This window comes from Bufo gargarizans, chromosome 2 (assembly GCF_014858855.1).
Source record: "Bufo gargarizans isolate SCDJY-AF-19 chromosome 2, ASM1485885v1, whole genome shotgun sequence".
NCBI lineage: Eukaryota > Metazoa > Chordata > Amphibia > Anura > Bufonidae > Bufo > Bufo gargarizans.
In genome coordinates, this window is record NC_058081.1 from 255588510 (window position 1) to 255603237 (window position 14728).

The 14728-nt window shown below is 42.0% G+C and overlaps 1 protein-coding gene across 1 annotated transcript in view; it reads left to right on the top strand.

Annotated features, from left to right (window-relative positions):
- The window catches only part of TBC1D22A (TBC1 domain family member 22A), a 620637-nt gene that overhangs the window by 192166 nt on the left and 413743 nt on the right, over positions 1–14728 (top strand). Inside the window, exon 8 of the mRNA XM_044280236.1 lies at positions 8607–8721. Coding sequence (XP_044136171.1) covers positions 8607–8721 — 115 coding nt within the window. The remainder of the gene's footprint in view (positions 1–8606; positions 8722–14728) is intronic.

The window sequence follows — 14728 nt, forward strand, 5'->3', positions numbered from 1 at the left end:
GGGCATGGTGAGTTCCTAGAATTTTTTATTTTTTGTCGCAAGTTAGTGCAATATGAGACTTTGTAAGAAAAAAAAAAAAAATAAAAATCATCATCATTTTCCGCTAACTTGTGACAAAAAATAAAAAGTTCTATGAACTCACTATGCCCATCAGCGAATACCTTAGGGTGTCTACTTTCCGAAATGGGGTCATTTGTGGGGGTTTTCTACTGTCTGGGCATTGTAGAACCTCAGGAAACATGACAGGTGCTCAGAAAATCAGAGCCGTTTCAAAAAGCGGAAATTCACATTTTTGTACCATAGTTTGTAAATGCTATAACTTTTACCCAAACCATTTTTTTTTTATCAAAGACATGTAGAACTATAAATTTAGCGAAAAATGTATATATGGATGTCGTTTTTTTTGCAAAATTTCACAGCTGAAAGTGAAAAATGTCATTTTTTTGCAAAAAAATCGTTACATTTTGATTAATAACAAAAAAAGTAAAAATGTCAGCAGCAATAAAATACCACCAAATGAAAGCTCTATTAGTGAGAAGAAAAGGAGGTAAAATTCATTTGGGTGGTAAGTTGCATGACCGAGCGATAAACGGTGAAAGGAGTGTAGTGCCGAAGTGTAAAAAGTGGCCTGGTCATGAAGGGGGTTTCACCTAGCGGGGCTGAAGTGGTTAAGACCGGCGTCTAAAACTTTGCTCTTAATAAATGTGCCCCTAAGTTCCTAGGGAGCCTTGCCACAGGCAGGTTCTTCATGGGAACTAGTGTGTGGCAGCCCTGTACTACTCACAGGAAAACTCACCAATATCTAGTATGTGCAAGTGCCAGAAGGTAGTATATACTAAGGCCACCCTCCTAGGCAGCTCTGCAAGTGGAGGCCAGCAGCCCTGTGCACATTCTGGGACAGGTTGTTGGCGACCATTTTAAATCATTACCGGAGAACCCCTTTAATTTTACTAAAGCCATTTTGATCATGGGATTCATCCTTTTGTTTTGGGAGTTTTATGGTAATCACTTTTTACTTCTGCACCATAGCCTATTAAGAATCATACTTTCCTGCTCCTCACTACTCCAGTTCGGTGTGATGGCTCCGTCTCACTACTCCAGTTTGGTGTGATGGCTCCGTCTCGTCCATCTTCCTGTCACTGGCTTTTTTTTTTCATGTATGGACATGATCACCTTCGCTGCTACAGCCAGTGATTGTTTTCAGCATAGGCAAAGCGCTTGGGGACCTCTGAGGAATTAATGAAAAGAGGGTGGTCTACATTTCATGTGCATGCACTAGAAAGTTTGGTGCATCTAGTTTTGGAGAAACCCATAGGATGTCAAGAGTGTGTTATCTACTGCAAAGGATGTGGCTTAGCGATAACGTGGCATGTTCTAAGACACAATTCTGTATAAAATTCAATTGCAAAGTAAGCCAAACAATAGTTGGTTTAAAGAGGACCTTTCACCACTCCTGACATGCCTATCTATTTATATAATCTGTCATTCATCCTAAGGCCTCATGCACACGACAGTATTTTTTCACAGTCTGCAAAACAGGGTTCCGATGATCCGTGTCTGTTTTTTCTTCCGTGATTTTTGGAGGATCACCAGACATGAAGGAAAGTTTAAAAAAAAAAAAAAGTCGTTTTGGTGTCCACCTGGCCGTGCGGAGCCAAACGGATCCGTCCTGACTTACAATTCAAGTCAATGGGGACGGATCCGTTTGACGTTGACACAGTATGGTCACACTGGCCACCAATGAATTTAATGTACGATATGAAAACTCAGCTCTGAAAAAGCTGTATGCAGACGGATCTGCGGATCAGTCTGTGCTAAAGTAGCCTACGGACACGGATCACGGACGCGGATGGCAATCTTGTGTGCCTCCGTGTTTTTTCACGGACCCATTGACTTTAATGGGTCTGTGATCCGTTGTCAGTCAACAAAATAGGACAGGTCCTATTTTTTTGACGGACAGGAAACACTAATCATGGATGCGGATGACAAACGGTGCATTTTCCGAGTTTTCAACTGACCAATTGTGTGCATGAGGCCTTAACCACGGTAATAAATCTGGTGCTGTCTAGACAGCCTGTCTAAGTTGATGACACCTTCATAATTAGTAAATCTGCCCCAGTATGTTTAGAGATCCAAGACATACTTGCCGACACATCTTTGGGGTCTTTGATGAAATTTACTGTGTCTTTTGTAGTAAGTTTAGTCAGTACAACCTATAGGACCAAACTGTCCTCTTCCTCTTGCCCACTATATTGCTAGCCTATGCAAAAAAGTCATGCAAGTAAAAATAATGCCTCTTCATCTCAATGTGCAGGAAAAGACTACTGCAGCCAGTGATTGGTTAGGTGATCTTTTCCTGCAAGTAGAGAGAAACTAAGAAATAAAGGCTGGAGGAGGATTAGTAAGGCGATTATGTTGGTCTTAAACTACACCAGATTTATCATAGTGGCTGATACTGGATGATAAATCTCTCGCTGTGTAGTCGAAGTGTACACCACCTATAGGTTAGTCTACTCCAACAACATGCCAAGATTTTGATGCGTTTTTTTTTGGTGCATGAAGCCATGTCTCCTTTCTGGCAAAGCTATGCCTAATGCCTCTTGCACACGACCATATGTATTTTGCAGTCTGCAAAAAACGCATCCGCAAAAAATACGAATGACATCCGTGTGCATTCCATATTTTGTGGAACAGAACAGCTGGCCCCTAATAGAACAGTCCTATTGTCCTTGATACGAACAATAATAGGACATGTTCTATTTATTTGCGGAGTGGAAATATGGACATACGCAAATGCACACAGTAACTTCAGTTTTTTTTTTTTTTTTGCGGACCCATGGAAATGAATGGTTCCGTATACGGTCCTAAAAATAAACTAGAACAGACACGTAAAGAAAATACTTTTGTGTGCATGAGCCCTAACGGCCCCTGTCAGACAAAAATAACGTACACCATTTCAGTAATAAATGTGACCTATTGAACAGCCAGGTGACCCCTAGAATAGTTGTGCCCGGTGACCCCTAGAATAGTTGTGCCCGGTGACCCCTAGAATAGTTGTGCCTGGTGACCCCTAGAATAGTTGTGCCTGGTGACCCCTAGAATAGTTGTGCCCGGTGACCCCTAGAATAGTTGTGCCCTATGACCCCTAGAATAGTTGTGCCCGGTGGCCCCTAGAATAGTTGTGCCCGGTGGCCCCTAGAATAGTTGTGCCCGGTGACCCCTAGAATAGTTGTGCCCGGTGGCCCCTAGAATAGTTGTGCCCGGTGGCCCCTAGAATAGTTGTGCCCGGTGGCCCCTAGAATAGTTGTGCCCGGTGGCCCCTAGAATAGTTGTGCCCGGTGGCCCCTAGAATAGTTGTGCCCGGTGGCCCCTAGAATAGTTGTGCCCGGTGGCCCCTAGAATAGTTGTGCCCCCCTTTCCCCTCCCATTTTTAAGGTTGTGTGCAATTAAAATGCAACCTCATTGACTATATTGCAGGTTGTCTGACAAGTCTTTGGGTGTTCGTATTTCCTGCCGATGTTATACTGTCCTGTCATTTCAAACAGAGAACTAATGCAAATCAGTCTGAGTGGTTCATTACAGTATCATTCAAATATGAGATGCCCCTGCAAGTCAGGGGACACTTTCAAATATGTAATACAGAAGGAAAGTGTTATCTCATTTTCACACACCATGGAAAACTAGACATAAAAACGTAAATATAGTTTTATGAATAATGCATAGGGATATGCAGTTTATTTTGAAATTGTTGTGACTTAGCATATTTAGCTCAATATTACATTTGAAGGTGAGAAATCATCTTAGATGCCTATTATAGTTCTTCAAGTGGAAAAAAAATAAGTTAAATGATAAATCTTGAGTGTTGTCTGAGCTGTGGCTGAACTGCTCTGTCGGTTTCTGTAGAACATGGTCTGAATCTGCACAGTGGGGGGGTTAAATTCATTGAGCAATCCTACTTTTATTCTGCTTGGTATGTACGAACTGTGTTTACAAGAAAACCTGTTACATTTCCATGTGCTGTTTTTGCATGCGTTATAATGCATGCTGTTTTATGTATAATTATACCACTAATGAAAAATAACGACTGCTATAATAATAATTATTACTTTTATAAAGCAATGCAGTAGATTTACTAAGGGTACTTTCACACTAGCGGCAGGATGGATCCGACAGGCTGCCGCTATTTCGCCGTGCCGCCGGACTACCGTTCCGTCCCCATTGACTATAATGGGGACGGGGGCGGAGCTCCGGCGCAGCACGGCAGTGCATGGCAAGAGGCCGCCGGACTAAAAGTACTGCATGTCCGACCTTTTTAGTCTGGCAGCCTCTCGCCGTGCACTGCCTGTTCTATGAGTTCCGACAGTATCTGGCTATAGAGACCTTCCCGTTGACAAGTTAAATGGTAACATCTAGTTGTCCTTTTTAGTAGGAATATTAGAGGAACAGCAGAACTAAGAGTTATGCAAAAAGATTGTCCAGAATTGTCATTTCATGAGGAATGTAAACATATACTAAAACTTGAAGACCTGTAACGAGAAGACGCTACAAGAACTAGAGATTAGCGAATTTCATATTTTGAAATTAGTTTGCGCTTCGTTTGGTGGTAAAAGCAAAATTGCGTTATGAATCCCTTTACCACGGACAATAACGCAATTCCATGACGGTATGTATAACGGAATGCATTTAGAGGCATTCCGTTAATTGTTTCGTCATAATAGAAGTCTATGGCCTGCATAACGGATCCATCCTGTTTCCGTTATGCAGGAGAGGCCTCTCCTGCGTAACGGAAACTGGACGGATCCGTTATGTAGGCCATAGACTTCTATTGTGACTGAATGAATAATGGAATGCCTCTAAAGGCATTCCGTTATACATACCATCGTGGAATTGCGTTATTGTCCGTGGTAAAGGGATTCATAACGCAATTCTGCTTTTACCACCAAACGAAGCGCAAACTAATTTCATGACCTGAAATTCGCTCATCCCTAACAACAACCATGCTTGAAAAAAGCTTGGCTAGCCAAAATGTTGGATCTGGAATAAAGAAGAATAGTTCTTCTGCACCTTATTTAGGGTGCTGCCGCCATCCCTTTTTTTATTTGCACTGTGTCAGGAGAGAGGACTGCTCCGTTTAAATCCTAATAATATAATATGAGTATTTCTTGCTCATTTTATATCGTTTGGCATCAAAAGTCTACTGCAATGCCGAATATCAAAGGCATGAATGTTACCTGTTCCTCGTTCCATCTGTTAGGAACCGCAGAGAATATCCTACACTGGACAATACTGATCTTTGTCTTTCATTACATTTGCGGAGTTCTTTTATCTTTGCTCAGCTAACCGCCAGACTTGTATTTGACTGCTATATCTATTGTTGTAAATGATAGATCCAAGTAGGAAGAGGCTGTCTACTGTAAAATCTGTTGTCACTTCATTTACCAGTTACATCTTTCACTCTGATCTTTAACCCCTTCCCCACATACAATGGAAGGGAGTCTAGGAGCACATGCCATACATGACAGGTGCCGGGTGTGTTAGGTTGGGCTCACATCAAGTTTTTCCCATCTGTTTAACGTATACAAAAGATGTATATGTTAAACGGATGCCTCAGACTGATGCCATACAGTTTAAAAAGAAGGGAGGACAGCACACCTATTTTGTTAGGCAGTGGGTGCACGTCTCCAGGGAAAGTGGTAAGCTTCCCCACACTGATCGGATGATCCAAATATACAGAAATGGACGGAGACAGCTCATCCTTTTGTTGGAATTTATTCCAGATGCAATGTTTCAGCTGTGGAGCCGAAACATTGAATCTGGAATAAATTCCAACAAAAGGATGTGCTGTCTCCGTCCATTTTTTTTTCTGTATATTTGGATGCCATACAGTGGCATCCGTTCACCATAGAGTTCCATTGTAAAAGTATAAAATTATCCCTTTTTACTGGACTGCGCAGGATACAAGAACGTGGTGAGCTGCGTATACATCGAACAGAGACATAAAACATATGAACCCACCCTTACAGAACTGATACCTACCTGTAGCTGCCGGGAACCCCTTAGATGCCACAGTCAAAAATGTCTGTAAAATCTGAACCGTTAGATAGATGAAGGGGGTTAAGCACCTGTATTATTTTTTTTTCTTATTGTCTTGAAGGGGTTGTCTGGTTGTCCCCCTTTTGGTGTCCCTTTTTTCAGACTGACCCGGTGCGGCCGGACCAATGGTGGTGAGCATACTTATGTCATTGTCTAATTGGCTGCATCAGTCATGTGACTCTCATCAAACAGAATATTGACATGGGGAGGTACACCCGGGACCAGTGACGCATTACGCGGAGCGATGAATTAAGAACCCAGCAGCAGGGATCAAATAAGTATGCTCACCACCACTGGGCCGGCCATGCTGGAGTGGAAGGTCTGAAAAAAAGGACACTGATGGTGGAGAACCCCTTGAAGCAGTCTGAAATATTCTAATAATTCCTTTAATCCTGCATTGGTGGCAGATTAACCAACATTTAACCGGAAACGCGGACCCGCACTTCGGGGTTCGCAATTCCGATCCTGAAAAAAATAGAACATGTCCTATTCTTGTGCACAATAGGCATATTCTCTTAGTGCCGGCAATGTGAGGTCCGCAAAATGCGGAACGCACATTGCCGCTGTCCGTGTTTTGCGGATCCATGCTACCCAAGCTGTGAGATGAAAGCTGTGTACTGCAAAGACCTTCCATGTCACCAGTGGGCAGGACCAGAGAGGAAGTGCAGGAAAATGAGTAAAGCTGCACTTCCCATTTTGCCCAGCCCACAGATGACTTTATTTTTGCCACTTGGGGAGGACTTTCAGCAGGAGGTATTTCTATTTAAAAGATGTACCCTATTGCTAAAGATGCACTCTACAGGTATGTCTGTTACTAAAATTGTTCCCCATGTCTTTGTGTGTGAGTGCATGTAACATAGCTGTGCATGTAGTGCAGTTGTGTTAATATAGCAGGGTTGTGAGTGTGCATGTAGCAGTGCTGTGTTTGTCAGGTGTGTATTCAGTAGTACTGTGTGTGTAACTTACTCAGTAGCCAGTCAGCAGCATCTCTGTGCCTCTACCTCTTTCCAGCAGCTCCTCCCCTCCCGTCTCCATAGATATCTGTGGACTGCAGATGTAATCTGACCCTTCTGTGAGCCGGTAACTTACTGAAGATGAGTTTGAGAAGCGAGTTGGAAGTTAGGTCTTATTCACACAATCAGTGTTCAATAAGTGCTTTCCATCAGTGATTGGGAGTCAAAACCAGGGTTGGAGCCTGCACAGAGATAAGGTATAAGGGAAAGATCTGCACCTGTTCTGTGTTTCTGAACCGCGCCTGGTTTTGGCTCCTAATCACTGACCAAACACTGATATGTGAATAAGACATTAGTGAAGCAGGGGTTTGCAGTAGGTACTGTATTTTTTGGACTATAAGATGCACTTTTTTCCCACAAAAAAATGGGGAAAAGGTGGCACTGCGTCTTACTGTTTGAATGCTTATGACCACTTCCATTATAGAAGCGGTCATTAGCATGCAGGAGGCATGGGAAGGTGAGGGCAGCAATACGCTGGCAGTACTCTCCCTTCCCAATCTCCTTCCAGGTCCCTCTGTGGTGTCCTGACCACGCACAGTGGCATGACTTGGTGCACGAAGGCACGCACTATGACCTGACACTGTACGCCGTCAAGTCACAGTACACAGCGGGACCCGGAAGAAGCAATGGAAGGGTGTGTCCTGGATCTGCAGCGCCATCCGGAGCAAGCAAGTTAAGTTAGTTTATTTATTTATTTAATTATTTTTGTAACCTCTGATGGGGCTGCGATCTGAGGCTGATAGGTTCTGATCTGAATCTGATGAAGGCTGATCTGAAGCTGATTGGGGGTCTGATCTGGTGCTGATGGGGGGCTTAGCTGGGACTGGGGGTTCTGATGAGGGTCTAATCTGAGGCTAATAGAGCTTGGGAGTCTGATTTTGGGGTCTGGTGAAGAATGAGGGTCTAATCTAAAGTCTGATGAAGAATGGGTAACTGATTTGGGGGCCTGCTCTGAAGTCTGATGGAAAAAATAATTATTTTCTTATTTTCGTCCTCCAAATCCTAGGTATGTCTTATAGTCCAGTTTGTCTTATAAATACACTAATGGTCGGCTCACAAGAAGTCAAAATACTTATTTATTGTTACATCTAAATAAAACACAACTATGATAAAATAGTCAGTACAATTGTGATAAAAAATACACTTAGAATTGTACTGACTATTTTATCATAGTTTGTGTTTTATTTAGAGGTAACAATAAAGAAGTATTTTGACTTCTTGTGTGCCGACCATTAGTGTATTTATTAGGTTGTAACAGCTTTTGGATGGTAGCCAGTTGTGCTCTATTCAGGTGAGCTTCCCACTATTTTGTCCTTTGTCTAATACATACAGTTTGTCTTATAGGCAAAAAAAATACGGTAAGTGGAGAAAGGGGTGTTTTTCTCTGACATATTGCATATTTTATTATATTCATCTGTACTATTGTTTTATGAAAGATTGAACATGTCTATATCTGAAATCTAAGGTATCTAAAGTACTTGATCTTTTTTTACTTTGCAGATCTTTGAAAGGATTTTGTTTATATGGGCAATTCGACATCCAGCCAGTGGATATGTTCAAGGGATAAATGACCTTGTTACACCATTCTTTGTAGTATTTGTTGGGGACTATGTTGGTAAGTTTCTTCAAAATAATCTTGGTAATTGTATCCAAATCACATTATCCTTATACTCGTCTAGAAAACATGTCATGATTATTTCAGATTTTTTTTTGTCTTGCACCTGGGGTTCCTCCTTATGATAAAGGCCCTGGCTTGAGTAGTTGGCCTACAGATGGAGTTCCCAGCCCTAAAATTGCTACTGCACAATGAGTCCTATAAAGCGAAGTGTATTATCATCCCCGTTTTCCCCGCACTGTGAACTCTATAAGGCGAAGGGTGGTGTTACCCGGTTTCCTTTCTCTGCAACTGCAGCGAGCCCCTGCGGGAGGGAAGTGGTATTGGCTCTGATGCAGTGTAGTTGTGTCACTGTGTCCTACCTCAGGCCACCGCTCCCTGGGATCCGTTGCAGTGAAAGTTGTAGCACTGAAGAATGAGGCCAGAGTTAAACGTAAAAAAGTACTTTTAACTAAGTGTAACGTAGAACTGGAAATATATACAGTAGCAGCAGACTTTAGTGCAATTCTTCTCTGGCACCAGCTGAGGAGGTATGTTGGCTGGTTCGTACGGCCATTGATTGGCACTAGCAGGCACTTGCGCATATAGTAAGTTGCAAGGCCTGACAGGGAAAGGTAAAAATGTATACTTGGATGACCCCTTTAAGCCAGGCACAATGCCTTGTAAGTACTTTTAATTCATATGCAAATGTTAAGTTAAGTGCACCAAGGAGAGACTCAAGCCTTTCTGTGCACTCCTCCTGCTTCCTCACCCAGCCCCTCCCTCTCCTTGTTTGACAGAGCCAGGTTCCTGCATAGTTATGTCTCCTGGCCCTGCCAGTCAAGAAAGCGAGGGAGGGACTAGCAGAGAAAGCAGGAGCAAGGGAACAGAGTCTATCCAGTCCACTTAAAGGGATTTGGTCACCTGGATTTTGCCTATAGAGCTGCGGACAAGTGCTGCTAGATCACCGCTAGCATGTCCGCAATATACATTCCACATAGCTCTCAGGGCTTTTATTGTGTAAAAAAAAACATTTTATATATATGTAAATGAGGCAAGTAAGGTGCCCAAGAGGCTTTTACTTGCGTTTCTGGTGTCCAGCCACGCCCACTGTGAAGGAGCCCAGCTCCGCCCGCATCCTTCGAATCACCTCCTTGCTCCCCGATGTCAAAAAGTTAGAGCACCATAATCTCGCGCATGAGCGAGTGTTCCTTGCCTGTGCTGGCATCAGCCTCAGGGAACGAACTGCGCACGCTCTAGCTGCCAGATTACGGCGCTCTAACTTTGTGACGTTGGGGAGCAAGGAGGAGGTTCAGAGAATGCGGCGCGGTACTGGCCTCCTTCACAGTGGGCGTGGCTGAGCACCAGAAGTGTTAGTAACCGCCCATTGGGTATCTTAGTTGCCTCATTTACATATATATATATATATATATATATAAAATCGTTAGTTTGACACAATAAAAGCAGTGAGAGCTATGGGAAATGTATATTGCGGACGTGCTAGTAGCGATCTAGCAGAGCATGTCCGCAGCTCTATAGGCAAAATCCAGGTGACCGGTTCCTTTAACTGCACATCCATATATAGATTAAAAGTACTGCTTCTCCAGAGAGAAGTGAAAGGTATCACTAAATCCAGGTGAGCTAGCTCTACAAGGCACCATGTTTGGTCTTAGAGGAAATTTTCTGGGGACATTCTCTTTTTTTTAAAACAATCTGTTTGCGTTTTATGACTTTATATGATGTCAAAATGTTTGTTTACAGGCACGTCAGACTCAGTCTGTAACTGTTATTATCTATTCCTTAAAGGGGTTGTCTCATCTCAGACAGTGGGGGCATATTGCTAGGATATGACCCCATTGTCTGATAGGTGCGAGTCCTAACGGTGGAGCCCTGAAAGTGGTGGAGGGCGCACTGTGCATGCACAGCCACCCTCCGTTCATTTCTACGGGGCTGCCAAAAATAGCGGAGCCCGCTGTCGGGCCCATAGAAGTGAATGGGAGCGTTGGCCGGTCATGCGCGGTGCGCTCCCATTCACTCCTATGGGGCTCTGTTTGCTGGGATCTGCACCTGTCAGACAATGGGGGCACATCCTAGCAATATGCCCCCACTGTCTGAGATGAGACAACCTCTTTTAAACTGCATGTTCCCTTAAATGTAGTGGTTCACTATTAACCCCTTGTGATAAACTATGTTCTTCCCTCCCCGTTTCCTACGGATGATGTAAGGCACATCTGCTGTTTTTAGCACAAAGTTTATTTACTAGTAAATCCGAATTTCCAAGGACAAATCTGCTAACGTTTATGCAGGGAGGTATAGCTGCTCCTAATAGGGTTCCTCATTTCACCTTTCCCTGACTTCTGATGATTGGTAATGTGCTAATGTCACGTTTAGTGTTAATAGAAAAGGGCAAGCTGCCCTTGAGTTTGGATTTGCATGGAAACACCTTTTTTCTTTGTTTCCAATTCTTGTTTCATTGGCGGTCTATTCATTGCTTAGCAACTAATGAGAACTACTGCTGCTTACTCCCTAATCATCTCTTAAGTAGGGTAGAGGCCTACTCCTGAGAGTGCTTGCCGTTTTTGCCTTTTACTCCCTCATTTGACAGATAATGAAAATGTTCTTAATGATCCTAGAGCAGTTGGATCTCTGTTGGAAGACTTTAGAGTTGTTAATTGAAATAAGAAGTTCAGCTGAGATGTGATTAGAGAATTGATATTCCATGTTAAATAGACCATTTAATTAATGTGGTAAATAAGTTTGTCTTAACTACTTTGCCAGCAACTTGCATTGTAGGACCCAAGTGACGGTTAATGCAGTAGCATCTGTGTCAAGATCATAGGTGAACACAAATACATATTTATCTTCTTGCCAAATACAAGTGGAGTTTCTTTCCACCGTTTAATATTTTTTAGTCTTTTATCCTGTTTTGTGAAACACCTTTTATGTTCTAAGTATAGTGACCACCACATATACTCTTACCATATCGGTGATCACAGCAGCACTAGATTTTTTACGCCTTTAATTAATTTGTATATTGCTGGCGTTACTTTATAGTTTTATAGTTTTGTAGGATAAAACATTTGTTTTGACACGAATCGGACATTAATTTGGAAGACAACTAATGACCTTGAATCTGTATATACTAAGTGTGCTTCATTCTATATGTTTACCTTCCCCAATTTTATATATATTTTACCGGTATTTTGTCGATTGTTGTGCTTTTCTATTTTTCCAATTCATCTTTCTGCCTGAGATCGGAAATTACATTCTTGCTTTGTGCTACATAATACAGATGCAGATATTGTATTATAATTTAGTTTTACACCATGCTGCAATAATGTGTCAAATATTCAAAAGCCATACTTTGGTAAGAGAAGTAGTAGAAACATAATGTGACATACTGGGGTTTTGTAAAGAAATGTTGTTTTAATAAATTATATGCATTTAGATAATGGTAGAGACGGTTATAGGACAAAAAACATTTAGACTTTAAAATTCTAGGTAAATACATCATTGTTTCATACCACATTACTTCTACATCTGCCTATAAATTACCCCAATATAACAATGTTTGAAATACCTGAGCAATTACTGTTAAAGGGAATTTGTCACTCGATTTTGCTGCCATATATGAGACCATGATACCAGAGGTGTAGCCGGGGCTGTGAAGTTGGCAAGCTCCAACTTACTCAGACTCCTGCATTTTAAGACTCCCACTCCTGTTCCTGCTCCGACTCCTTCATAAATGGCCAATATATAGTAATAACAAATTTACTTTAGTGAAATGTTAACATTTGGTATTTTCCTTACTATCATGTATCCAGAGTGGGACTGAAACCCCTAGGGCCCACCAGAGGAAATTATTTTGATGGCCCACACTATGTGCATATAGGACTTTAAGGGCCCTGTTTTAACCCTTTCGCTACTAGCACTGTACATATACAGGGCTGGAGCAATAGGAAAACATGGCACCCGCTCGCACGTGCAGCAGGTGTCATGGCCGGCAGGTCTCTGCTGCAGTAATGCCTATTGCAGTAATTAAAGCCTTTAAATTTACAAAAATCCAGAAGCTTGTGCTACCGGCATCCCCTGCGGCTGATGGGGATGCCGGTAATTGGTTTTAATGCGCTCGGCCTCGCTGAACAGGCTGAGAACATTCAAACTGTAATTCTTATTTTGGCCACCAGATGGCAGGCTAAGATAAGAAATTAGCAAATCTCCATAATAGTTTCATTTTAAAAATACAAGATTTTTCAAAATTAAAAATTTCAAAATTTACTTTGTAGGCTCAAATACGAGCTTCAAAATCATTACAAAAAATTAATAATTAACAAATAAGTAAAAAAAAAAAATTATATTAGAAAAATATCTAAATAACAAAAAATATAAGCATCATGGGTACCATGACCGAAACTGCCCGTACAATTAAAATATAAAAATATTTTTCCAATATGGCGTAACGGAAAAAAGGGTCAAAATGACGATAACGATTAGTCCCCTCAGGGGTCTAGAACCTGGGCTCTTCTGATCTCTTGGCCTATTCACCCTAATAGAGATCTATTAGGGTGAATAGGATTTTTACACTGTCCCTGCTGAGCTGTGCTTCATGCAGAGCAGCAGGGAGCTAACCATGGCAGCCATGGAAGGCTTCAGCAGCATCGAGGCTGCAATGGTAACCAATTGTATTTCACTGCTGGGGCTCATATCGGAAGTTAGAGAGAGCTGCATCCTTCTGCCTTGCCTCCCAGGTGCTGCGACCGGTGTTGATTGCGTCACCTGAGAAGTTAAAGAGGACCTTTCATGGGTCCAAACGTTATAAACTAAGTATCGGGATACGCATGCCCTATTCTTGAAACAAATTCCAGGGAAAAAAAAAAAAAAAACTTTAAAATCAATACACTTTATTATAATTTGCTAAAAATCAATTCCTCAAAATATAAGTAAGGTGACTGTCAATAGTCATATAGTATACACATAATCTACCAAATAAATAAATATTCCAAATAATGATTAGTGATGTTAAAGGTACGTTTTCGAGGTGTAGGGTAGGAAATTCTTTCCCTAAGATCACCATATACTGTAGCTCAGCCCAGAGACAGCCCCAAATGGTGGGGACTCTGTCCTTGTACCCGGGCTGTCACACCCTAAATGGCCCTACCGGGTCCTCATACCCCATCACACCCTAAATGGACCTGACCGGGTCCTCAAACCCCAACGCGTTTCCCCAGGGGGTTCCTCAGGGGGTCAGTCTAACGGGTGAATCACTACAAAGACAAACAAAAGAAATAATAAAAAAAGTAGTACATATAAATACATAGACGTCTAGATAGAAAGATAAGGTTAAATAGAGATTAAAATGGATAATACAAATTATAATAGGAGCGGTCAATTCAAATCAGGAGACTGATCTATCTACAATAATATCTAGCATAGCCAGAGTATGCCAAAAAGTGACGGTAGTTCCATATAGAAGGTCCAGTAATCAGGCAGGGCTTGACACTAATATAGGTGTTACCCACTTGTGTGTTAGTCATGTCCATGACATATATAGAGACACAGAACAAATGCTACCACATCACTGATAAGATGAATCAAGGATCCGTTTTAGATCAGGTCAGGATAGATGCCTGTTAAAGGACAGTGGGGGAAATCCATCTGGCGGCTATGGTCATATAGATGCATGAGCCATCCCAGTAGTCTCCTAACCGCTCCTATGATTCTTCCAGTACTGATAAGTAATCATTGCTTGCCGGAAGCAAGTGTGGATGCAATGCGTTTTTCACTGATGATTGCTAGGAAATTTGTAAACCTTCAGATTTTTATCATGCGTGTGAAAAACACATCAAAGCGCATTGCACTCGCACGGAAAAAAAACTGAACGCAATTGCAGACAAAACTGACTGAACTTGCTTGCAAAATGGTGCGAGTTTCACTGAACGCACCTTGTATGTATCCAGACCTAATCCGTCACGCTCGTGTGAAAGAGGCCTTGGGGTCCATTCACACATTCGTGTGTGTTTTGCGGATC